General features: G+C 23.4%; 2 protein-coding genes across 14 annotated transcripts; both read left to right on the plus strand.

Annotated features, from left to right (window-relative positions):
* Nucleotides 1–900: 900 nt before the first annotated feature.
* Nucleotides 901–16660, plus strand: LOC122858456 (protein enabled). Its single transcript, XM_044161379.1, has 8 exons — nt 901–1390; nt 9324–9645; nt 10303–10493; nt 11482–11543; nt 11615–12696; nt 13194–13412; nt 13495–13741; nt 13835–16660. Exons 1-8 carry the CDS (start codon nt 1386–1388, stop codon nt 13861–13863), a joined length of 2157 nt encoding a protein of 718 aa, XP_044017314.1. The 5' UTR covers nt 901–1385; the 3' UTR covers nt 13864–16660.
* A 920-nt stretch (nt 16661–17580) lies between these two features.
* Nucleotides 17581–25750, plus strand: LOC122858454. 13 transcript variants are annotated; one of them, XM_044161371.1, is made up of 19 exons: nt 17582–18088; nt 18230–18530; nt 18856–19879; nt 21254–21349; nt 21417–21596; nt 21772–21981; nt 22069–22319; nt 22400–22589; nt 22666–22858; nt 23301–23413; nt 23601–23624; nt 23901–23945; nt 24170–24236; nt 24303–24461; nt 24517–24658; nt 24735–24842; nt 25006–25158; nt 25319–25358; nt 25667–25750. In XM_044161371.1, the coding sequence occupies exons 3-18, from the start codon at nt 19145–19147 to the stop codon at nt 25344–25346; spliced, it is 2694 nt and encodes an 897-aa protein (XP_044017306.1). In that variant the 5' UTR covers nt 17582–18088; nt 18230–18530; nt 18856–19144; the 3' UTR covers nt 25347–25358; nt 25667–25750. The 13 variants fall into 13 exon arrangements, with proteins under 13 accessions (XP_044017301.1, XP_044017307.1, XP_044017308.1 ...); XM_044161366.1 differs by lacking the exon at nt 25319–25358 and having other exon boundaries at nt 17581–18088; nt 23604–23624; XM_044161365.1 differs by lacking the exon at nt 25319–25358.
* The last annotated feature ends 1697 nt before the right edge of the window (nt 25751–27447 follow it).

Consider the following 27447-nt stretch of genomic DNA (forward strand, 5'->3'; position numbering starts at 1 on the left):
ACACACACATACATTTGTGGCGTCTTGTAAAGATTGTACAACATTGGCTTGTTATGATTGGCCAAAGGGTGATATAAAGAGGAAGGGATAAAAAAAACCCCCTTGATCTTCGATGTTTTCATTTCGATTGTAACGCCACGCTGTTACTGTGGCCAATTTTATACTTATTTAAAAATTAAAAAAAAAAAATATATACAATAATCTTGTTGGACAAGTTTTCTGTTGCATAAAAAAAAAATACACACACTTTCTTTCTTATTGATTAATTAATTATTTATTTAAATTTATTTTTTTTTATAAATTATGTTAATTAGATATTTGTTGTTGATTTTAAAAATATATTTATTTGAAATAGAATTTTAATTTTTGTTTTTGAATTTTTTAATTGAATTATTAAAATTTTGTTTGAATTTTATAAATTATTTATTGTTGAATTAATTAGCTAATTAATTTATTAGTGGATTAATTATTAGTAGAATTATTTATTAAAAGTAAAATTACTATTTTCATTTTTAAATTTAAATTACATTACCGACAGTAACGAATATAAAGCTCTGTATTACCAACACAATAAGTTTCATTTTTCTCCGCTCAGCGCTAATTCGATAGACTTCGATTAAAATAATTATCGAATATCGAGCTCATGCATATTGCTGTCCTTATTTTAACGGGGGAGCAAGTGAGACAGACAGTTGTTTTGTTGATAAAAAACCTTCTAAAAAAAAGCTAAAAAAAAAAAATAAAAAAACAATAATATTATTTGTCAATGTGAGAGTAAATACAAATAAATAAAATAAGCAAGCGAGAGTGAGAGAGAGAGAAGAAAAAGAAGTGAAAAGAAGTAAACAAAAAAATATTTCTCTGGTAGTAAAAAAAAAAATAAAATCGAAATCGAAATATCGAAACGGCAATATGGCCGGCCAGATGTGTCAGAGGTAGGGTGTAATGTACACTCAGTTTTCAGTGTTGCACTTTAAAGTAAAAAACTGTTAAAAACGATAACCAACATACAAAAAGAATATTTTATTATTAAAAAACATACAGTTTGTGTTTTTATTATTAAAAAATTATTTAAAAAAAAAGGATATATAATTGAAAAAAAAAATAAAAATAAACAAAAACAGTGAGTGGAGTGTTTTTTATATCAAAAATAAAAAAAAAAAAATAATATAATTTTAATAATTTAATTAATAATTATAAAATACAAGTGTTTATTTATTTTTTTTATTGTTATTTTTTTTAACAAAAACGCGTTCTTATTTATGTCGTATTATCGTAAATCCTGTCCAAATTTAGCTTGTATACATGGAATCAGTGACATCCTCTGTCGAGGTAGAAATTCACTTTGCATGAGGGCATAGCACTTACCCCCCAGCTCAACGACCATGAAGTGAGTAAATTTTTCATAATATTTCATATATAATTATCAAAAAAATATTATTAACAATATCATAACAACAATGTTAATATTTAAAACAAATAAATGTTCTTTTTTTATTTTTTTTTTAATTATTTGTTTATTTCGTGGCGTCGGATTTTCCCTGAGGATTTATTTATTTTTTTTTCTTTTTTATCTTGCACAGAATCCATTGTTACTTTAGGAGGACAAACGTGGGGCGTTTTTCCTTTTTTTTTTTTTATTTGCAAAATTTCCATCTGCACTTTTTATATACCCATTTTTTTTTTTTACTTTACTCCGACTATTATTATTATTTCTATGTTGTCTTCCATTTTGACAGATGAAAGAGAATTTTGTTTTTTTTTTTTCTTTTTGTTTTTAATTAAATAAAAAAAAATATATATTAGTTTTTTTTTTTTTAAATTAATGTGACGGGGTTATTTGAGAGTATTTTTAAAAATATTTATTTTTTTAATTTGGGATTCTGGGTAAAAAGGCGAGTCGTCCATTCACATCCTGCCAGTTGGATCCCTCAAACCAGCAATTTCATCGTTTTGTCTAGAATCGATTTTTCTCTTGTAGACTCATTCACGATAATAATAATATTGTAAACAAAAGAATATATTTTTTTTTTTTATTAATACTAATAATAATTATTAAATAATGAAAATTTCAACAATTGACAAAGAGACATAGATAATAATGTCAAAAGAAAATTAAATAAACAAAGTTTGAATTTTTTTTTTTTAATAAAAAATGATATTAAAATTATTCGTAATGATACACATGGTTTTTTTAATGATAAATCATGACCTAATAATTAGATGCGTCATTGTGGATATAATTTTTCTGTCTCAGTTGAAAATATATATTTTTTTTTCTTTAAAATTGTGGAATCATGAATCAATTTACCTGATTGACGTCAAACGATGAATCATATTTAAACGTTTTAAAAATATAACTAATTGATAAGAAATTTTTTTTTCTTTTATTTATCATATCTTGGTTTTTTTTTTAAAATAATTTTTTGTAAATTGGTAATTTATTTTCAACTACGACTTGGATTTTTCGTTTTTTTGTCGTTAGAAGAGAATCATGAGGATATTTTCGTTTTTGGAGCTGTTTAGAAAAAAGTTATTTAAGGAACTTAGTAGAGGGAGGATTAATACATTTTATTTGGGGGTTATTTCTTCCCCCAATTGACGATACACCCTAGCTATAATATAAACGAAAACCATAAAAATGAGAATAACTTGGGATAACTATTCGAGGCAACTCGGAGAGGGTGACATGAGCATGTGTCCTTTATCGTATCTTTTTTCTTTTTATTTATTTATATATATTTATTTAATTTTTTATATTATGTAGAAAATAATACCTTTAGTTTGCGTGCTATTGCATTATATGTGTAATGAATAGAAACACCCCAAAACAAATGTTAAATTTACTCGTTTTTTTTTTGACAACAATTATTGTTGTTGAAGAAAAAAAATAAATTTGCAAAGAGAAATAAGTAAAAAAAAAATTATTTTTGAATAATTTAAAGTGTTTTTAAATTATATTATAAATTGTTTATAATTATTAATAATTATTTACATTATTAAATTACTTTTAACCAAAAATTAAATTTTTCTATCGAAGAGAAAAAATAAGTCAACAATATTTTGTAGAAAAAAATTAGAAAAAATGATTTTTAAATAATTTAAATATATTTTAATTAAATTATAAATTATTTATAATTATTATTTATTATTTAACATTAATATTAATATCGATAAAATATTTTAAATAATTATTCTTTTTTTTTTTTTTTCTAAAAACAAAATAACAAGAAAATTTTAAATTAAATTATAAACAATTTATAAATGTTATAATTAACCAACATTAATAATTTATTTTTAATTAACAAATTTAATAAAAAATTAACAAAAAAATAGCAATATTTACGAATTATAAACTATTTACAAAAAAAAGAAAAAAAAAATTCAAAAAATGATAAAAATATTTTTAAAAATATTTTCAAGTACATTAAATTTACAATAAATATATATTTTTTATTTATATAACTATTATTTATAATTATCACGTATACTATTTTTTCTCACAATTATATTTAATATTATTTTTACTATTTTATTATCACGCATGACGAAGCCAAAGTACCAAATCGAGTTATTAAATTGTTAAAGGTGCATGCCAGCAATGAGGCTTTATTAAACAATTCACATCGACTTCCTTTGATTAAATTTTTTTATTATTATTCATTTATTACATCAACTGAATATTAATACAAATTAATAATTCAATTTTTGTATTACAATCTATCAAGCATACAATCGCAATCAAAGACATCAATATATTTATTTGCTTACTACAAAAATTGATGAAAAACATTTGATTTTAATTAGCCCCCTTGTTTTTTTCCCCCTCATTTGCCCTCCTCTTCCTCCCCCTCTTTTTCCTCGCACATGGTGAGTATGTCAGTCAACTCGAGGGGGTATTTATATTCATTGTCTTGCTGGATATGTTCTGGCATCAATGCAACTCTAAAAAAAAAAAATTTTTTTTAATTTTTATTTCTCATTTTTAAACTCCCATTTTTTTCGATTTGGTTTTTTCATTTTTTTTTTATGTTTTACACTGTAACACACAAATCATCAGCTCACTTTTAATCCGGTTTAATTTTTTTTTTTCATTATTATTCTGAAGTATGTACTCTTTTTCATTTTTTTTTTTTGCTTTTTTTTTTTCACTTTTTAAAATCTATTTGCGAACACAAGTCTGATACCATTTGCGGAAGTTGTTTCCAACATAAAAAACTCTTCAAGTCGATTGCTTCTTTTAAATAAATTTTTTTTTTATTTATTTATTCTTATTGTTGATGATATTTTTTTTTTTTTTGGAGTATTTGATAAAAATTTTTTTACTCCATTTTTGAGTAAAGATAAATTTTTAAAAAACTAAGATGAAAAGCAAGTATATTAAATTTGAAAAAACCAACTGGTTGTTGTTGAGTGACGAGAAGTCTGTATTTTATATACATATATATTATTTTTTTATTTTTTTTATATTTTTATATATACCACGTTGATTACTCTGGCCACCACCTGCCTTCTTTCCTTTATTTTTTTTTTTTCTTCTTTTTAATTCCCCTCGGTCTCTTTCTTCACCATGGCATGCACGTACATGTGCACTTTCGATATGACCAACAAAATATATATGAAAAAAAAATAAAATAAGACACTATGGTATTTCTGCATGAACGAGTTGCAACTGCTCGCGTTTCATACTCCACTGTGCCTCAAATTACAACTTGATAAAATTTTATACTATCCAAACAAAAAATAAAAATAAAAATCCTTTTAAACTTGAAAAATAATTATTTATAAATAACTTTTTTTTAAATTTTTTAAAGTAGTTAAAACACCCTATAAAAATAAGAAATTTAGTTTTTTTTTTTAGCTAGTTTATAAATTTTTAAATAAATATTTGAAAGTTATAGATTTAAAAAATTTTATACAATAAAAATATCCTTTTTTTTATTTTAAATAATAATTTTGTTTATTAATTTTTAAAGGAATTATAAAAATGATTGTTAATTGATCTTTTAAATTAATTTTTGAATTTTTATAAATTAAATTCAGCTCTAGTTTTAGCCGATAAATTTATTTATAAATTTTTAAATAAATATTTATTGAGTTAAAGTAAAAGATATATTTGAAAATTTAAAATGAATCATTGTTTATTTATTTATTATTTTGACTCACCGGATATTATATGTGTATCGTAATTCTGTGACTAATCGGCTTTGTATTTCGCAGACATTTGTAGTATCCAATAAATTATTTTTTATTTTAATTTTATTCAAAGGGATTCCCGTCTTTCTGAAAAATGACAAGAAATTTCTCCGAAGAAATTTCTTCAATTATTAAATTACTGCCCACAGACAAAAAATAATTCATTGACTAAAAATTTCATTAATAAAATTGAAAATAAAAAAATATAATCTTATCATAATTTAATGTGTTAAATTTATTATTTTGATAAAATTAATTAAACTTGAACTTGAAATTATATTTTTATTTCAATCGATAATATTGAAGATTTTTTATTATTTTTTTTTTCCATCTAAAAAGTTTCAATTATTTCACAGCTTACTCTCAATTAATTGATAAAAGAAAATTGTCGATAATTTTAATAGGCTTGTTTTAATAGCATAAAGATATTAAAGTTTTTTTTTATTTATTATTATTTGTTATTCGAAATATTTCAAGCGAAAAATCATTTTGTAAATTATTTTCGTTAACGAAATTAATATAGAGTTATTGAATTTTAATTAAATTATGAGACAATTTTGTTTAGCAAATTATTTAAATTATTTATATCTACCTACACAGTTGTATAATTATAATAATTCAAAAGTAAATAAATAAATTATTTCTAGCTTCTTCTTCAACGACTTTAACGAACAAGGAAATGTATCATTATATTAATTTTCGTGTCGACGATAGTGAACGATAAAATGTCTAGAAATTAGTTGGATAATTTTTTTTTCATGCATGTGGGTAGATAAGCCATAGATTAAATCTTTAAAAATAAGTAGAACAAATTTTTAAATGTAATATATTAATTTTACATGGAGTTTAAATTTTAGAAATATTTTTATTTCGATTTTTTTCTTCTAAATTTATTTCGATTTTTTCTTCTCAATTTATTTCGATTTCTTTGTACAGTTGAATTGTTTTCTTAAAAAAGTAAAAATTACTTTATATTATCTTCTAGATTTTTCTGTAATTAGTTTAATTTATCCTCTGTTTTTTTTTATTAAAAAAAATGTGTAGAAATATTTTTCTTACAACTGTTTTTCTAGAAACATAAAAAAAAAAAAAATGTAGAACATTCTGGTCTACTTGTAAATGCTGTAACAAAATACTTTATTATTCTAAAAATTTTACCACTAGAAAATAAGGAAGTACATGAACTGGTTGACCACCAATGTCACCATCATACCTAGTGGTTACTTTATAATATTTTTTAAAAATTTTTATTCAAAAAGTTGCCACTGTCTTCAAAGAAACAGGACTCTATTAGAAATTTGATACATAAACTTGAAGACCTCCCGAGCTTTCTTTACATATACCTGAAAAAGAAAAAAAAAAAAAATTAATACACACTATGTAATTTAAAAGAAAGAAACACATTCGTTATCAAGTCTTAAAAATTTTTAATTTATTTTTATGTAATTAAAATTATAACGGAGCTAATAATAATCATAAAAACATGAATAATATTTTTTAAAATTTTTATCTGGTCCAAATGTTATTTCTTTATATTTATATTATTTATTTATTCATTCATTTTTTTATAACAACCATCGGAAACCATGAGGAAGTCACGATATCTCTTAGCACATCCTCTATTTTTTTTTTTTCAAATGCAGTATTCCATCTCGTTTCGCCGCTTGATTTTAGTTTTAAATAAACATCTCATCGCGAAACATATATTATTAACAATTATCAACAGCACAATTATAAAGGCTTCAATTCAAACTGTGATTAATTTTTTTTTAATCATTAACATTCAAATTAGCTGGAGAATAATTTAAATAAATTTAATTTAAACTAATGTGTAATTTAAAATCAAGTGTTAGATTTTCTAATTATTTCGAAAATGTCACGTAAAAGTATTTTTTTTGGTAAAAAAAAATCAAGTGATGCTAAAAATTGTGGTGTCAAATTACGTCCTGTCACGATATACCATGAAAATCCAAGTCAACAGGATAATTTCGACAATGAAAATTTAAAACAAAAAATAAAATATTTGAAAAATTATTCATGGCAAGAAAATTGGTCTTGGTAAATTAAAATTTTATATTTAATCGATATCAACTAGCTTATTTTCGACCTCATTACTCTGAGGATTTTATCAAAATTTCTATAAAAAAAATAAGAATATTTTTTTTTACTCCAAAGCTAGCTAATTACCTCTTTCCTCTTGAAAATGTTTTTTTTTTTTTATTTTCTGTTACTTGCTACAGTGCTCAAAATAGCAAGTGAAAAAAAAAAAAAAATTTAGCCAAGGTGTCGAGTACCCCGTGGGATTGACAGTCGAAAAAAAAATTTAATTTATCAAGATAGTTTTTTTATTTTTATTACGTTTGTTACCGTTATGTTTTTTTGGTTGAACGACCAAAACCTTGGATGAGGAGGAGAACGAGGAGGAGGATGATGAACACAGTAAAAGTACTGATATATATTATTTAGCACAAGATAATAAAAATTCAAGGACTTTTAAATACATTTTATACAGGATAGAGAGATGACTCATGTCATCAGTCGTGTTTCAGGTTTTGCAAAAGGAAAAAGAAAAAAAAAAAAATTCCTCTTTTTTTCCTTAGCCATATCCGGATGCTAAAAATATTTATTTTATTGTTTTAACAGAATATGCAAATTAAATAATAAATATATTTCGAAATTTAAAAAATAAAAAAAATTATTTAAATAAATAAATGATATTTTTTTTGTAAAAAAAAAACAACAATTTAAACAAAAAGAAAAACAATTTTTGTTCATTTTATAAATTGAAGAATTTTACGAAAAATTTTTACAGTTAGTTGTTAAAAAAAAATTTATATCAATTGAAATTTTTATTACAAAGTTAATATTTTATATATTTTTATTCTTGGTAATAATAATTTTAAGAAAAATAAATTTTAAAAAGTATATATTGTTAAGAGATTGTTTGACGTTGATGATAATAATGATAGCTTAAAATGAAAAATAAAAAAAAATTAAGCTTGTAGCTTGAATGATAGTTTAGTTTGTGGTTTGGTTGGTTAAATTTTTTTTGTTTAAAGCAGTGGTAGAGGTAATTCAATGCTTCGTGTTGATAAGGAGGTCATTTAGAGCTGGTATCAACTCCTGGGGGGTTTTGAATCATGTCCGGTGCATCTAGTTACTACTAGCCTACAATATTTTAATCTTTTTCTATTTTTTAATTTTATTATAATTATGTAGTCTTTTGTCACACCTCAATTAGCACAAATTCATTTCATCAACAATCTATTTGATAAATTCTTTTGCCCTTAATTTGCATTTTAAAATCAATAAAAAAATAATAAAATATCTTTTATTTAAATTTTAATAATTATTAAGATTTTTTATGTAACTTTTTTTATTGTTTTTATTATTTAAAAAATTATTATTTATATTTTTTGCCACGTGATATTGACCATATGCCATAAATTATTATGACATCAGTTAAAAAGCTTGTGATTGCTGACACAATTGCATTCCCACAAATTACCACAATAAACTAACCACTGTCCCATAAAAAAAAAAAAATACTTTCTTCTACTTTTTAAATTAAATAATATGAAAAATAAATTTAGCAAAAAAAAAATACTCATATTAACAATAATAATTTTATTGTAAAAAATGAAATAATAAAAAATTTTTATTAATAAATAATTATATATTTAATAAATAATAATATAACAAAAAATATTTTTTCATAATGACGATATAAATGATGACAATAAAAACCTTGAAGTATATATATTTTTTTTTTATTTTGTTGACTTGTTAATTACTTTATATCTTTATAAATGTTGATAATGAAAAAATTGATAAATATAAAAATATTTTTTTCATTGTTGTTATTGTTACTTTGTATTATTTTATTTATTTAATTGTTAATTTATTTATTTAACAATTTGTTTATTTAATTAATTAATTGATTAATTTATTTATTTATTTATTTATTCATTAATTTTTAAATTAACAAAAGAATTTTTAAATATGAAAACTTGATTTTTTAAAATTTCTTATTCAATTTCTTTGGGCTTGTTTATTTATTTATAAATTTTTTTTATTTTATATAATATTTATTTGTTAATTAATTAATTAATTTATTTATTTTTTAGTGAAGTGAGCATATCATCCGCCCGTGCGTCGGTGGTGGTCTACGACGACATCAATAAAAGATGGGTACCAAGTGGAAGTTCATCAGGTTTATCAAAAGTACAACTTTATCATCATCTTGTTCACAATACATTTCGTGTTGTTGGACGTAAATTACAAGATCATGAAATTGTTATTAATTGTGCTATATTAAAAGGACTTAAATATAATCAAGCAACTGTTACATTTCATCAATGGCGTGATAATAATCAAGTTTATGGATTAAATTTTTCAAGTAAAGATGATGCTGAAACATTTGCCAGGGCAATGCTCCAAGCACTTGATGTAAGTTCATCAACATTTTAAAATATTTCTTTTTGTTTTTCCTCTACTTCTTTTTTTTTAAACTTTTTTAATATCAAATTTTTCAATGATATTTGCTTTTGGTGTTTACCTCTTTTAAAAAGACCCAGTTAAATGTGCTTTGACATTAAAAATTATGATGATGATGATGATCTCAATGCTTGTCCTATATTTTTTTATTTTTAACTTTCATTTTTCGTTGTGTTTTAAATGACTCATTTACGCTTGAACAAGTTTTATCTTTTCAAAGATTTACCCAGCAATCATTTTAAATAATACAATGGTTTTTTTTTTTTTCATAAAATTCATTGTAAAAGTATTTTAACCAACTAGTTCAACATCAGAAAAAAAAAATAAAACACTTCTATTCTATAAAAAAAAAAATATTTCTATTTTAAAAATTGATCTATTTTTTAATTCGCTGCTGATTTTTTTCCTCAACGTCATCACAATTTATTTCACAAGAAAGAATTAAATTATTGTTTTTTTATTTCGTAGCCTCAATTAATATAAATTTGTACTGTTTGTTTTTTTATATTGTATTAATTATAACCCTGTCAACCTTGAATTAAATAAGAGGATGTTGTTGATTAGATTAATATTAATAAATTGATGGCTAATTGATGTTTATTGATACAGATGCTGAGCAATGGTAGTAATATATCGAGAAGTCTTGTGCCAACTGGCAGTCCAGCTGGTCAACAACAACCACCATTGCAACAACAACAACAACAACAACAACAACCTCTGGTTTATTCACAACAACCTCAACAATCACAACAGCCACCTTCTCAGGGTACAACTCAGTATGAGGAGGACATGGGCTACAGGTAAATAAAAATAACAAAAATATATTTTTAAATTAACAAACACAATAATGCTCTCAATCATACACAATAAATAAAATACTCTATAAAACAATTTAGGCATTTTTAAAATAACATTTAAAAGAAAAATAAAATTTTTCATTTGTTGTTGTCGTCAAGTTGATTAGTTTTTTTTTTGTTTTTTTTTTTATTTCATTATTATTATTAATTACAGTGAAAATGAAGGTCACGCAGTAACACGCGTGTCATTATCACTTGGTCAACTATTTGCAGGAGGTCCTGCTGTGTCCTCCTCAGTGCCTCCGACTCCTACCCTAAATCAGAATAATCACAATTATCCATTCATAAATTGTGCTGTCAACTCAGCAATTACGAGGTGATAATAATCGGTTTTTCTAATGCCTTATCAAGTTGATTATTATTAACATAATTTTCTACTTTGGCATATTAGTTTTTTTCATAATTTTCATGTTTTATATATTATATTTCAATTGATTATTTAATTTTCATTTATTTATTCAATTATTGTGATCCCATTTTGCATGTCGTTGTAGTTTTTAATTTTTTCATTTATAAATTTATCATTTTATGTGACACAATTTTATAGGGAACGTGACACTTGTGTGTGTGTGTGTTTTTTTTTTTTTGAGATCGCGTAATCGACGTTATTTTTAAAATCACTTTTCATTGTTTAAATTTGTTCCACTTTGAAACAAAACAAAAAAGAATAATTTTTGTTTTTTTATTTTTTTTTAAATTGCTGAGTTGGTTTTATTTGTTTCTTTTTTTTTTCATTAGAGGTTTTTTATTTAGGTAGCCTATTCCTAATAGAGGTACACAATACAAAAAATAAAAAAACAAAAATATTACTTTTATTAGTCAATATAGCTGGCTGACTGATTCTGCTTCGCATTTAAAACAATGTATAAATAAAACTTGGCCATAAGTTAATTTAAAACAAAAGGTTAATGTATTTTTAATTTAATTTTAGGACAATGACAAAAGAGGATGTTGCAATTATTCAAGAACGTAGAATGTCTCAACAAAGTCAAGGTAAATTAAAATAACAAAAAAAGAAATTAATAAAATGAATTTCTGTAAATAATAAAATGATCAATTAATAGGATCAAATGGTGCTAATGCTGTGTCACCAAGTTATCCAGCAACAAGTCAACAACAACAACAACAAGGTCATCATCGAACATCATCAGCTCCACCAGCTCCCCAACCACAGCCACCACCAATGCCAGGAAATCCATTGATAAGACCACAACAAAGTGGTGGTCCACCAGTTGCTCCTCCACCACCATCAACAGTAGCAGTAACAGTTGCAACAACATCATCAGTACCACCACCACCAGTTGCACCACCAGCACCACCATCAATGGCAAATTATAATGCGCCAGTACCACCACCAATGGTTCATCCATATTCACAATCACCATCACAAACAAATATTACAAATCAATCAGCACAATCACAAGCTATTTATTCAACACAACAAATTAATCAATATGCAACAAATCAAAATCAATATACAGGTGGTAGCCAAACAAATCTTTATTCTGGTAATGCTAATGGTAATGCTGGTAATAATAATAGTAATAATAACAGCATCAACAACAACAACAACAGCAATAATAATAATCAAAATTATCAAAATCCACAAGGTAATGGTGTTGGTAATGGTGTTGTTGCTGTTGGTAGTGGTGGTAATCAGTATTCAAGTCAAACAACATACTCTGGTAATAGCCAGTATGGAAGTAGTAATTCAATAAATCAATATCCAAGTTCACCAAGTCAGTATGCACAAGGACAACAAACATATTCAACAACAACAAATCAAATACAATATGGACAAAATTGTAATAATAATAATAATAATTCTAATCCATATGGTACACCAGTTAATAATGTTAATCAGTATTCATCAAGTGGTGCAATATCAACAATAACAAATAATACAAATGCATATGCATCAACTGGTAGTATTGGTGGACCACCACCACCACCAATGGGACCACTAAATGGACAAATTAATGTAACATCAAGTGTTAATACAAATAATGCTGCACCACCACCACCTCCACCACCACCAGTTCCAAATTCAAATAGTAATGGATGTACAAGTAACAATGAACAGCCAGAAATTAATGCAAATTCACTTGCTGCTGCATTACAAGCTGCTAGATTAAAGAAAAAACAGGTATTTATTTTAAAATATATTTCATTATTATAAATTCAATTTGTTGATGATGAAATTTTTTATTTTTATAATGAAACAGTTTTGGTAATTAGAGCTTTAAAATATAGTCAACTTTTTCTGGTAAATTAATTGTAAAATTATCAATGAAATATTAATTATTATATATTTTTCTAAAGCATTATTAAACAGCTCTTGAGCATTTTTTTTTTCGATCGAAATAATCGGCAGAGACTTAGAAATGGAGATGAAAAATTTCGAATTTTTATCATAGATGTCTTGTTTAAAGATTCAACTGTATTTATTTTAAAAGTTTTTTAGTGAAATTATTTTTTTTTCAAGTACTCTATGTACTCAAGCTTTCCTAGTGCAATTTTTTTAAAGTGCTGTTTTTTCCATCTCATGAATCTTGTATTTAATTACATGTACAAAAAAAAACTATATTTTATTATGAAAAATATTTTAAATGTATATGTTATTTTTATTTGTTGAAAATATAGCAACAATCACAGTCTGTTGAAAATAGTGGATCAAGTACAAGTAGCAGTGGAAGTGGTGCTGGTAATTATGGAACAATTGGACGTGGTGCTGGTGGAGCTGGTGGAGGTAACAGTGGCAGTAGTAGCGGTGGTGGAATGGCATCAATGATGGATGAAATGGCCAAGACACTTGCTCGTCGTCGTGCTGCTTGTGAAAAGAAACAACCTGAACAACCTCCAGTATGTTTTAAATAAATAAATAAATTTCTCATTGATAAATGTATTTTATTAAATTTATAAAATAACATTTTAAATTTTACAGGAGCCAGATAATTCACCAGATAAAAAATCAGGTGATAAAAACGGTGGTAACAAATTTTCAAATGGTAATGAATCACCAAAGTCAGCTAGAAAAAGATTTGGCTCAGCATCTGAAGATACAATATTAAAAGTCAATGGAGTCAATGAGAGTGGTTACATTACTTCACAAGAAATGGATGCATTCAAAGCTGAAATTATCAAAGAAGTACGAAAAGAATTTCAAAAAATGAAAACTGAAATTGTCGAGGGTATGTTAATTAATTTAAAAAAAAAAAAAATCATAACAATTACTTGATTATTTATACAAATAAATAAAATTTTTCTACTTTTTTCATTTACAGCTTTAAAAGGAGAATTAAGTAGAAGATAAAGATTAAATAAAACAACATTCTCCAATTGAAAAAAAAATAATGAAATTTGACTAGTTAAACCGCCACATCATCGACAACAATATCAAATATTTTTATTGTTTTTTTTAACTATAAAAAAAAGAAAAACAATATTTATGGTAAAAAGAAAATTTAAAAAAATATTGTCTAGTAATTTCCATGTATATCAGCCATTTGTGTGTAAGTACGTTTAATTCAATTTAGTATTAATAAATAATACAAGCTTAAAATATATCCCCAATTATAATTATCAATTATAATTAAATTAACAAAATCGCCAATCGAGTTGATCATCATCATCATTCAATTGTAAACGCACACTGGCTAATTTTTAAATTACTTTTATTAATTGACAAACTATTTTAACACAATGACAGTCTTGTGGTATTTTTTTTTCTTCGTCTTTATATATTTTAAAATATATATCTACTTGTTTTCAACTCGATTGGTGTTGCATGGTTTAAAAAAAATAAAAATTATAATAATGGCTTGATCGTCGCCGTGTTCGTAAAATTATTTAAAAAATATGCACAAAAAAATTATAGCTGTACAGTTTAATCACCAATGTCGTGGCATAAATTTTTTAAAAAATTAAAAAACTTAAATATAATAAATAAATTTCTTTAATTGAATTTTTCATGAAACTTTTTGTACAATTTTGTGGTAATATTTGTAGTGAATTTAAAATTGTTGTAATTTTTTAATAATTATTAAATAACATATCACATAAATTGCGATACATTCCTTTGGAGTTATTATCCAGACTGTTCAAGCCATTGAAAAAAAATAAAATTGTTATACAACTGTCTTTATTGGATAAATATATATCCATGTGATTTTATTGTCATAATTTATTATAAATTAAATAATATTTAAAAATAGCTGCCACGACTTGGGAGAATCAAACCCTTCCTTGTTTTGAGGAAAATAAAAACATAAATAATTCAATATAACAATAAATAAATAACAAAAAAAAATACAATAAATATATTATAAACAAAAAAAAATTGTTTAAAATATTTAATTATAAATTAAATAAAAAGTTAATTAAAAGTGCGAAGATTTAAATGTTAAACGACATTAATTTTTTTTATTTTACATTAAATAAAATTAATAGACATTTTTAATTGATAAAAATAATAAATATTATTATTAAATTTATTATTAACAAGTCAACGTACTGTACCGTGAGTGTCCTTGACATTTGACAAATTAATTTGCAAAAAAGAAAAATACTTTTCTTTGTTTTTTTCGTAGTAAAATGTTTTTTTTTTTTTTTTGATAAAATTTATAACTTTTTATGGAGGTCAGTCTTTGTATTGAAAATTAATTAATTATCATGGGTCTAATAATTTGTTTATTGATTTTAAATTATTTGTTTACTCACTCAGTGTCAATGCAAATTAATCATTTTTCTTTTTTACATAACAAACGTAAAAAATAATTATACAATATTTTATCATTTTTTTTGCCTTGAAGACTGAGCTGAAATAACAATCTCGTACATGTATATAATAATAATAATAAATAACAATAATAATAATTGATATAGTTTGTAAAAAAAAAGAAAAAAATTAAAATAAAAAAAAGTGGCCCTTTGCACTGTTAACAACTACACAAAATTTTTTTTCATTAAAAAAAAAATAATAATAAAAACTCAATAATAAATTCATCGAAAATTAGAGAAAAGTAATTTAAAAACACAAAAAAAAAGACTCCTCGATCTGACTGATTATTTATTATTAAAAAATAAAAAAAATTTTTTTTTTTTATCAAAAATAATACGGCTGTATTCGTATAAAAAGAAAATTGTAAGAAAAATTATTTAAATTATTTTTTTTTGATAATTATATTTAAAGGTAAATTTAAATTATTATTTATTTATTTTTCCTTGTCATTAGTGTTAAGATTATTTCGAAGGCTGACCGCTGGAATTTACACAATTGCGCCAAAACTGCACACACAAATATAACGTCTACAATTAAAAAAAAAATAATTGGCGTTAAACGCTTTATAGATTATATCTTGATAATTAAAAAAAAAAACTGAGTTGATAAATTTGTGAGAATGTAGTAATATTTGTATAAATCGTTTGAAACGAATTTATAAAATAAAATAAAACTGCAGTTGGCTGAAATAATTGGTTAATGATTTAATGCATAAAAAAATTAAAGGAAATATATACAAAGATAAATAATGATTAAAAAAAAAACCACCTAACATTAGTATAAAAATAAATAAATAAATAACTTTTTACAATGATGAAAAAAATTGTTTGTTAAGACAATTTGTTTTTGAAATAGAAAAAACAATCGGTAAATGATTTTAAAAATAAATGAAAATATAAAAAAATAATCCTCTTTTTATTTACATTGTGTACTTTTCATTTAATTTAAATCATCATTTTAAAATTTTGTATATTTTATATCACTTTTGTAAATATTATTCTAACATCTTCCATAATATATATTTATTTTTCACAATTTCTCGGGTTAATTAGATAATTATATTTAAAAAAAAGTACATTTTCTACAAGTTGCACACTTGAATACTTGATTAATGATTTTTTTTTTTTTTTTTTTAATGACAAAGTCCGAGCAACGATAATGTTGAATACAAAAAGAAAAATGTTTAAAGAGCCTTTTCACATAATTAATTATCTGTTGGATATGAATTTATTAATAGTATTAAGTTGCATTTATTATTAATTTTATTAAAGTGTGATACAAGTTGCGATAACTTCAATACAAAAAAATAATAATAATAATTCAATAAAATCTGTGCAAACGAAGGAAAAAAAACGATAAAAAAATAATCAAATTGTTGAGTAAATTGGTGTTTTAATATAATCACAAAATTAATTTACTAAAAAAAAAAAAATGTGGAGTTAAACAAATAATCTTTACATATAATTCATAAAGTAATTTTGTATTTTTGTATTTTCGTAATTTATGTCAAAAAACAAAAACGGGGTGAAATTATTTAACAGTCAGTATTTTGTTTTTAGAAATTTTTTTTTTAATTTTTTTTTCATTGGGGGCTGTGATCTCTGTCTAATTAATTCATCAAAAATAAAACTTTTTATATATCTAAAAAACAATAATATTTAACATCAATTTACTCAACAATAAAAATATATTTAATTAATAAATAATAATAATAATAATCAAACAATATTTAAAATTTTTAAATAAAATTTTGTCGCCCTGAAAATTCATAATAAATTTATCCGGGATAATATTTAAAAACTGGGAAAGTCAGGACGTATATATATAAATATTATACATAAAAAACATAAATAAATAATAATTATACATATTAATAATAACAATAAATAAAAAAAATGAACAAACCATGAAGCGATTTGAAAACGCCACATAGTATTTGAGACTCTAGATGTTAAGTTATTATAAAAATAATTTGTATTCAAATTGTACGATTTATAAAATCAAGTGTCACAAAATACTACTAAAAAAAAAAATTAAAAAACTAAATCATCAAAAGAAATAAATAAAAAAACAATGATTAAATTCATTTTTTTTAATCTTTCTAAGGTACATTTGATGATTGAATAAAAAATTTAAAAAAAAAAAAAATGTATTTGTATGTAAATGATTGACAACAATAAAAAATATCATATGTAAAGATTTTTTTTCAATGAAAACAATTAATTTAAATTGGCAAATTGAATTTTTAAATTAATTTTCAATTGTTTAATAATTAATTGTTAATATTATCAAAAGAAAATAATGATAAGAAATAAGGTGTGTGGATGCTCAAAGTAATATTTTTACATTGCGCATGTGATCGATACTGGAAAAACATTAACAGGAACAAGCAACTGCAACAAACACATCGTATACATAGAAAAAAAATAATTTTATAAAAATAAAATAATAAGAGCAAGTGGGAAAGAATTATGTGAGTCACAAGAGAGTGGGGCATACACACTGTGAAAGGAAAACGATAATAAAAAAAAGAATATATACATATTATCAAGATATATGTATTTTTTTTTATTCATTTTTACGAGGAGTGTTTCAGACTTTCAGGCAGTATGACAAGGAGATTCAATGTGTCGACGATGGCAACTTGAGTGTGTTACATACGTTGAGAATTTTCATCAAAAAAATCAGACAAATTGTTAGTGATCATCACAGCTGGATGTTATTTATACAAATTATTATTTTTTACTACAACACTGAGGTGAGACAATTTCATTTTTATTTCGATTTCGAAATTTTACTAAAGATTTCTACTCTTTTTTTTCGAATAATTTCGATAATTTATGTCAAGTTTAAAAATAAATAAATTCATTAATAATAAATGTATTTTTTGTTTATTTAGATTTTCTACATGATTTGTGGATTTTTTAATAATTGATATAATTTTATTCGACAGAAATCCATTACATTGATGGATAATTGAAATTTTTCGATTGTGATTTTTGAATGAATTGGTTGGATCAAAGTGTATGTTGCCAAGACGAATGATATCAACGAGGGCAAATACTAACACGTGCCAGTGACACAAGAAAAATAATACAAAAAATTATTTGTTATTTTGCTGGTTTTTTTATTGTTGTGACCTACTGTCTACTTTACTGATACTGAAATAAAAAATATGCATTAATTCATCGACCACAAATGTGAGTAAAAAAATGTATATTATTATTTTTTAAATATAGTCTATTTTAAGATTATAATATTATTGTTAAAAGACTGTTATCATGTGTTGAAAGTTTATTAATTATTCTAAATTTAATCGAAATCAAAGTTGATGTATTTTTTTAAATTAGAAATATTATCTAAAATAAAAAACAAAATTTACAAGACATTGATAATCAATTAAGATTCTTGAATAATAATACAAAAAAAATTTCCAAAAAGTTAATCACCAATGAGTGATCAGTGTTATCAATAAAAAAAAAAAAACCTACGAATTTTTATTGATAAATATTTTTGTTATTTCAGATAAATAAATGGACTATTAAAAAAATAAATAATTGACACTGCAAAAAGTGAAATAAAAAAAATAAATAAATAAATAGAAATAGAGAAAAAAGTACCTGTATTAAAGTGTTGATCGCCAGGCTTCAACTACCAGTTATTATTAGCATCTAATATTTAAGTTGAAAAGAAAAAAGTAAAAAAAAAAAAAAAAAGGGAATACAATTTGCTTGAGGTGGTTGGTTTTTGTTGATGGTATTGGTTGAGTATATTTGGTGGGAGAGTATCTAGCAAGTATTAAAAATAGAAAAGAATGTTTTTGGAATCCAATTGGACTTGGTTAACAGAACGATGGGGCAATATGGCCGACTTGGCCGAACGAGTTGACGATTTAATATGCACATTTGATTCATCAGATGATTTTACAATGGATACATTATCAATGTTAATATTTGGTTGGATGTTATTTGGTCTAATAGTATTGTGTCTTGGTAAATATATTTATAATCGTTTTATATTGAGTGATAAAATTGTTGATAGTGTAAGTGCAAGTGTTGGATTAAGAACATCAAAAGTAACATCATCATCTTCATCATCTTCAAAAGAATATCATGGTGTTATTGGTGGTAGTGGTAGTGTTGGTGGTATTCATGGAATTGGTGAAAGTGTTGTATCTGCTGGTTCAATTGCAAGTAAATTATTTACAACTGAAAAACCAATTAAAATTGCAATGGCTAAATCAGCATCTTCATTGTCATCATCATCAGGTGTTATTGGATCAGGTGGTGTATCATCAAGTGGTGTATATATACCACCAACACCACCAGTTAGAAAAAGAATAACAAGAAAAACATCTGGACCATTATTAAGTCCAGCAAGAAGTTCAAGAACACTTCATTTACCAGCAGCAACTGGTGCTGATTGTGATGCTGTACGTTGGGTCAATGAGCTTATTGTATGGCTACATTCTGATTATGTTATACTTAATGAACTTCTTGCTACCTGGGTTATTTCGTTAAATGAATTTGTTGCCAGTTCTGTTGATGAGGTAATTTTTTATATTTTTTGCTTTTAATTATATACAAAATTATAAATAATAAGTCTGTAAACAAGATGACAAATTTTTTAAATTTAGATTTTATTTTTTCTTTATTCAAAAGAGGTAAATAAATATATATAAATAAAATATTGATGGGAATATGTACAAGAATAAAAAAAGAGGGAAGGTCACAACTTGTTGAAAAAAAAAACGAATAATTGAATTTAAATGCCAGTTTTTGTTGAGACTGGATTTTATTAACATTTATATGGTTTTTTTTGTTTTATTTGTTTTTTAATTAATTTAAATTTTTGTAAAATTTATTTTTCATTATAAATTATCTTTGCTTTGGCTATGAAAATAGTGCTCGTTTTAAAAGAGCATGCGCCGGGAGATCGTAACCCACTTTTCGAAACTAAAATTCAAGGAACCTCGTGTATAAATGTCGAAATAAAATCAAAGAAGCTTTTTATTTTTTTTTTTTTTTCGTTATTTTATATTTTTATTTTCTTCCGGATAATTTGCCCCACAAATAATCACCCCAAAGATCAATAAATTTAAGCGGTTTATTAATAAAACAATTATATTTAAAAAAAAAATTTAACGAAATTTTTTCGATAGAAATTCATGAATAGTAATATCATTTTTCGAAATTGGATTTATTTGATTAATTAAAAATATTACAAATGATTTTTTAGAGTCAATATTTAGACAGCTGTGTTTAAATAAATTTTGCAATTTAATAAACACAATTAATCACAAAATATTAATTAATTTTCAAACATAAAATTATCATAATTTGGTTATAAAATTAATTTATACACGACAAATATTTTAAATCTTGTTATTATATTTTTTTTTAAACAATAAATATATATTGTTATCAAGCCGGCTATTTTTTTTTCCTTACTATCGTTTTTTTTTTTTTTATTATCGCTAAAACTCAAGGTCAACTTTTTAAAATTGTTTTTAATTTTATTTCCATTATTTTACTTTATTTAATACGAATTATATACTTAATTTATTTATTTAATCTTTATTTTTTGAGGTCAATCCCGTTACGTCACGTATGCAAAAAAAAAAAAAATAAAAAAATATATGAGATTGAACATAAGTTTCGTCATCGACTGTGAACGTCCTTGTGGCAAAAATACTGATGTCATTTCCCAAAATAAAATGAATATTGCTAATTTTTTTCTATAAAAATTTTAATTTCCATGTTGAAAAAATTATGCATTTAAATATTCAAACTAAATTAAATATAAATACCTATTTTCTACTGAAAAAAAAATTAAAAATAAATAAAATACTAGCAATAAATTAATTTAACAATAATTATTAATTATTATTTTAAAATTTTTAATAATTATTTTATATTTTTAGCAAGGAGTTGGAGTTGAATTTGTTCGTGTTCTTCCAGAAACTCAAACGCCAATTTTATCAAATATATTTTGTGAATGTGATACGAAAAATGATATTGTAAGTTATTTATTTCGACGAGAATTAAATTTCAATTAATTTGAATATTAATAATTATTTATTGCAGACAATAACTTGTGATTGTGAAGCAACACCAGCACTTCAATTGAAAGCATTTCGTCAAAAAGGTGATAAAGTTGAAATAAGTCATTATCGTGTTAATGTTAATCGTTTTCGTGCACGTCTCAACATACTTTGCATCACTGAAAAACTTTTATTGGATGTCAAATGTGATGGTTGGCCAGAGGTAATAAATCATTCATCAATTTACAAGTCAAATAAATTAATCTCCAATTTATTTAAATGATTTTTAAACTATGCAATGATATTTTACAACTAAAATTGATATATTTCTATGTCGAAATTGATATTTTAAAATGACAAAAATATATTTAATTTGATTATTAATATTTAAATTTAAGGTAAAAGTATCATTGGCACAAGTTGGAACAATAAAAAAGGATCTAGATGAAAGTCAACTTCAAGAAGTTGTCATTGAAATTGTAACTGGTGCATTGAGAGGAACAAATGTACATTTTAATTTATCAAAGTATCCAACTTGTCCAAGGCTATGGCGAGAATCATCTCATCAGTCTGGATTTAATTCAATGCCAGTACATTATGATGGCATGGTGATTAATTTAATCTAAATAAATAAATAACAATAGCATAATAATAACAACATTAAAATTAATTTAATATTATATTTATTTATTTAGACACAAGGATCAATTGGAGGAGGAGGAGGAGTACAACAACAACAGCAACAACAACAACAACACCATAATCAACAATACATGTCTGGTGATCGTCGTTTACTCGTAAAAGTTGTTCGTGCAAATGACCTTGGTGGCGAACAAGGTTGCAGTATGCCATTGTGTGTTGTTGAATTGGATGAACCACCTCAAAAACATCAAACAGCTATTAAAAAAGAAACATCAAATCCAGTCTGGGATGAAGCATTTCTATTGTAATATTTACAATTTATTATTTAACAAATAATTTATTTTAAAAAATATAATTTTATTCATTTAAAAAAAATATTTTTAGTGATGTTACACACAATACAAGTGAAGTATTAATTGAAATTTATGACAATGCTAATAAAAATCAAAGATTTTTGGGTCTTGGTATTGTTGGTGTTGAAGAATTATTGGCTAATCCAAGTCAACGACAAATTATACCACTTCAAGCAAGACCATATGAAGCTGATGAAGTTACTGGCACTCTAACTGTTGAAGTAATTATTAATAATTAAATAAATTTATAATACAAATTTAAATTGATAATTAATTTTGTTATTATTTGTTTTTTAGTTTTTATTTATTGAGGGTGCTGAAGTACCACAAATTGGAAATAAACCATTTAAAGTTAAAGAAACAATAAAACCAATGTCATCACCAACACGTACATACAGTCCAACAAATCAACTCAGCAATAATAGTCTTAATTATAACAATGGTAACAGCACACTTATCTTGTACGACTCTTCTGTTCAATCAACGGGGGGTAATTAATTAATTATATTATCTGACAAAGGCATTCAATTAATTTTTTATTTATTTAATTTTTTAATTAGAAATATTTGTAATCCAATTTAGTTGAAATTTAAAAAACCCCCTTTAACTAACTTTATTTTTGGTATTTTTTATTTTAAAATAAATGTCAATTAATGGGATGTTAATTATATGCTTGTTTTTTGATTTGTTATTATTTATTTATAATTTTTTTTAATCGTCGGTTTTTAGTTTACCCATGGTAGTCATAAATTTTCATATTTTTTTTATTTCATTTGAATCAGCATGAATTGGAATGATCCTTGTAGATAAAAAGAAGAGAAATTTATTTGTCAATTATTTTTTTTTTTTTCATTGGAAATTATATTAGATAGTAATTTTTTTTTTTAAGGAATATTTATGACTAAATTGTTCTGCTTTATTATTTATGGTAGGATTGAATCTTCTTCCAGATTATCTGACAAATGGTTCGACAATTGATTCGCCTTATAGAACTGGTCAAATTAATGGAAATAAAGGAACTCTTATTGTTCACAGTCAACAGAGGGTGAGATTATTAATAATTACCTTTTTTAATTTTTTTTATTTTGTAGTTTTATCCTTTGTTTATTCCATTTTATAAACAAACTGTCCTAAAGACTCAAACAAAAAATATTTATAAAACAAATTCAAACAACAAAAATGTCCTTTAATAATAAAGTGTGTTGTTTTGCTTTTTTATTTTTCATCAACAGCAGATTGAACGCCAAATTCTTAAGGTAAAAAAAAAATCTAATTTAACAATTGAATTATTTAGATTAATTAATTTTTTCAAAAATAATAATTAGTAAAGCTCAAAACAATTGGCAGATAATTTTTTAAAAAATATATGCTTTTAGATTTTTTTTAAATTTAAAATAAACAAGTTGATAATATTTAAGTAATGTTTACGAATTTTTTAAATAACATTTTTGCATATTAATCCTTTATTTAAAAAAAAATTAAATTCTTGCATGTGAATGATAACATAAAAAGTACGTTTGATAATTCAACAGGTAACATTATCAGAAGATGGAAGCTGGCAAGAACTTTCACCCCAGGTAATAATAATATTAGATTTTTTATTTAAAATATATTTATTTAAAAATGCCTAATTATTTATTAAACTTTAACTAATTTACAATAAATCAATTGCTTATTTTTTTTAATATAAAAAAATATATGAAACAAGTGTTAATAATTTCAAAAAAATAACAAAACTTGATGTGGTAATTTCCTGTATTTAAAATAAACCGATTAAATTATATTAAATTTTTTTTTCTAGCATGCAAATCAAGATAGCAGCATCAATTCAGGACCAGAAAGCACGCCAAACTCATCAAATTCAGAAGGTATAAAGTCAAAATTTAAATTTGCTAGAGACAAAAATAAAATTATTCATTAAAATTTTTCTGTAGAACGTGGAAGAACAAGAAGAAAACGACGTGATTTTTTTGGAACAATTAAAAAAAGACTAAGTAGATCAAAAACAAGAAGTAGATCAGCTGGACCAAATGACGATCCAAATCATGAAGATGCAAATTCACGATCAATATCTGCTGATCGAGCTGGTTCTGGTAATTATTAAACTAAATTAAAAATTTAATATTAAATTTATAAATGATAAAAAAGGCTTATTGGTACCAGGACGTGAAGAACAATCAAGAAGATCAAGTCTGAGTGAAGCATCCGCAATAAGTGGTACATCAACAAGAACTTACATCAACGAGGCATCAACATTAGTTCTTGAAACATTAGAAAATGGCATTAAAAAGTAAAAAATATAAATTTTATTTAAATTTACAAACTAATAAGAGGCAATTTGTTTAATTTGTTTTATTTTTTTCTAGACATTACCTGGTGCCATTGTCGCTTGCACAAAAAAGTAAATGGAGAAAAAAAGGAACAAAATTACATGTATTTAATGATCATACATTTATAGCGAAACACATGACTGGGTATGTAATATACATATTGATTTTAATTTTTTTATTTTTTCGTAATGTTTAAGTATGTGCTTGAAAAAAAATATACTGATATTTATTGAGGGCAACATCTTGGCGTTAAAATAATGTTGGAATATTTTTTTTTATTCATCTTTTTTACTTGGTTTTTTTTCAGTGGAACTGTTTGTGAAGTTTGCAAAAGAACTTTAGCAAGAAGACTTGGAAAACAAGGATATGAGTGTCGAGATTGTTTATTAAAATGTCATAAACATTGTCATGTTAAAGTTGACACAATGTGTTCAACTTCAACCATTCAAAGCATTGAATTGTAAGTTGCTATTTTATAATTACTATTTCTATATTTTTTCTACATAATTGTATCTATTTTTTTTTATTTTTTATTATTACACAGTTGTTATAATTCTACGACACTGTTTCTTTTATCTTTCACGTTTCACATTATTCTTGTTTTTTTTTTTATTAAAAAGGTCCTTACTGCCAGTACTGAATGAATAAAAAAAAAAATAGGTAAGCCGGCATCCAACAAGAAAAACAAATTTAAAATTTGTTTAACAAGTTAATTTTTATTGCATGAAAATGTTTGTTAATTGATAAATTATTTTTATTATTTTATTTGATTGAAGTTTCTAGGAATTTTTACCATGATGTCTTGTGTATTTCGAATTTTTATTCTTTTTTTTTTCTCCAAATGTGTGTCGTTTTTTTAAATGGTTTCTATAGATATTTTTGGAGAAAAAATTTTTGAAGATGCTTGCTTGATTATTTAATATTATTTATAACTTTTTAATATGTTTATTATTTTTTTTTATTTACAGAATTTGCATACGCACACCAAAACTTGAACGTAAATTTTCAACTCGTCGATGCTGAATAATAAATATAGGCATATATTGTGAGAAGAAAAAAAAAAAATACGCTCGGGATTTATTGAAAGTTTAATTATAATTAAAATAAAAAAAAAACCAAATAATTAATATTTGAAAAATAAAAATAATAGGACGAAAATGTTACGTATTTAATACTAATATTAATATTAACTTTTTTCACAAAATATCCACGCTGTTTTTCTATACTACTATTGTAAGAAAATCGAAAAAAAAAAGAAAAAAAAAATTACAAATTTCCAACGGTTAAATACCAAACACAATTATTAATTAATTTTTTAATTATAGAAATCATATTTGTTTATAAATTACAATTATCAAAAAAATAAATTTCATAAAAAATTTATTAACTCATTGTTTATATAAAAAAAAAATCATAACAATATAAATAAACTTCCGTATTGTCTGACTGAATTCAAATCGAAATAAAATAATCGAAATTGCATAGAAAAAAATTTCATTGACAACGTAATAATTTTCAACTTAAAAATGAAAAATAAAAAAAAAATGGAGGAATAAATTAATAATTTGAATAATAATTATAATTTTTTTTTTATTATTATTAATTGTTATGAATTATGAAGTGTTTTTATTTTATTTTTGATGATTTACATAATTTATTTTATTTATAATAAATAGTCATTTAAGTTCTGATATATTTAATTTATAAAATTTATCAACGCGTGATTGTGCAATATTTATATTTATAAAAAAAAATATAATACATAATTGTTTATGTAAAAAAAAATATTATTTATTTCGCCTCATAAAAAATTATCATGATTTACATAAATTCATATTTTTACTGAAAATCAAAAAGTTAATTAAATACACTCTTGTATTCTTGAGGTTTTTTTTATCAAAGAATAATAATAATGTTTTAAAAATAAAACTGGGAATAATTATTTCGTTTTATTTTAACAAAAAAATTGATAAAAATTAATTTTTTTCAAATAAAAAAAACGCTGCAATACGCATATTATTTTTTAAAAAATAATTAAATGATAATTTTACGTGGGCTGTGAATGCTTATCAGGTAAAAAGTTAATGAGAAAATTGATTGAACAGGTGTGTAATAAAAAAAAAAAATAGTTGAAAGCATTAAAAAAAAAGCCAATTTCGCAATTTTTACAAATAAAAAATTATCATATTGTTGATGATAATATTTGTTACTAATAAATGAAAAAAATTGTCAAAGAGCCTAATTAAAAAACAAAAATAAAATCTAAAATTACGTGAATAAAAATAAGAGTTAAATCGAAAAAAAATAAAAATAAAAATTAATTTAAATAAATAAATATAGTGCCTAATAGAAAAATTTGTTAAAATATATATACACTTACACGTTTTCCTACTTGAAAAATGAAAATAAAAAAAAAACAAAATTATACTCTATTTGTTATAAAAATTATGGTAATAAAAATCATCGAATATTGTTATGAAAAATCTCGTGCTTCAATCATAATAATTATCACAAAAAAAAAAATAAAATAATAATAAATCACAGCACTAAATTTTGTTTTATTTTCATGATGATCATGATGATGATCACGATCATGTGGCAGAGTGTTCCTAAATTCCATTTTCCATAATTATTTCTTCTGTAACAAACCGACTTTCGAGTGTTTAAAAAATTCCAACAGCCTTGTCAGTATTATCTCAAATAAAAAAACAAAAAACAAAAAAAAGGTAACCACCATAAGTACCATGTA

Source organism: Aphidius gifuensis, linkage group LG5 (assembly GCF_014905175.1).
Source record: "Aphidius gifuensis isolate YNYX2018 linkage group LG5, ASM1490517v1, whole genome shotgun sequence".
NCBI classification, from domain to species: Eukaryota; Metazoa; Arthropoda; class Insecta; order Hymenoptera; family Braconidae; genus Aphidius; species Aphidius gifuensis.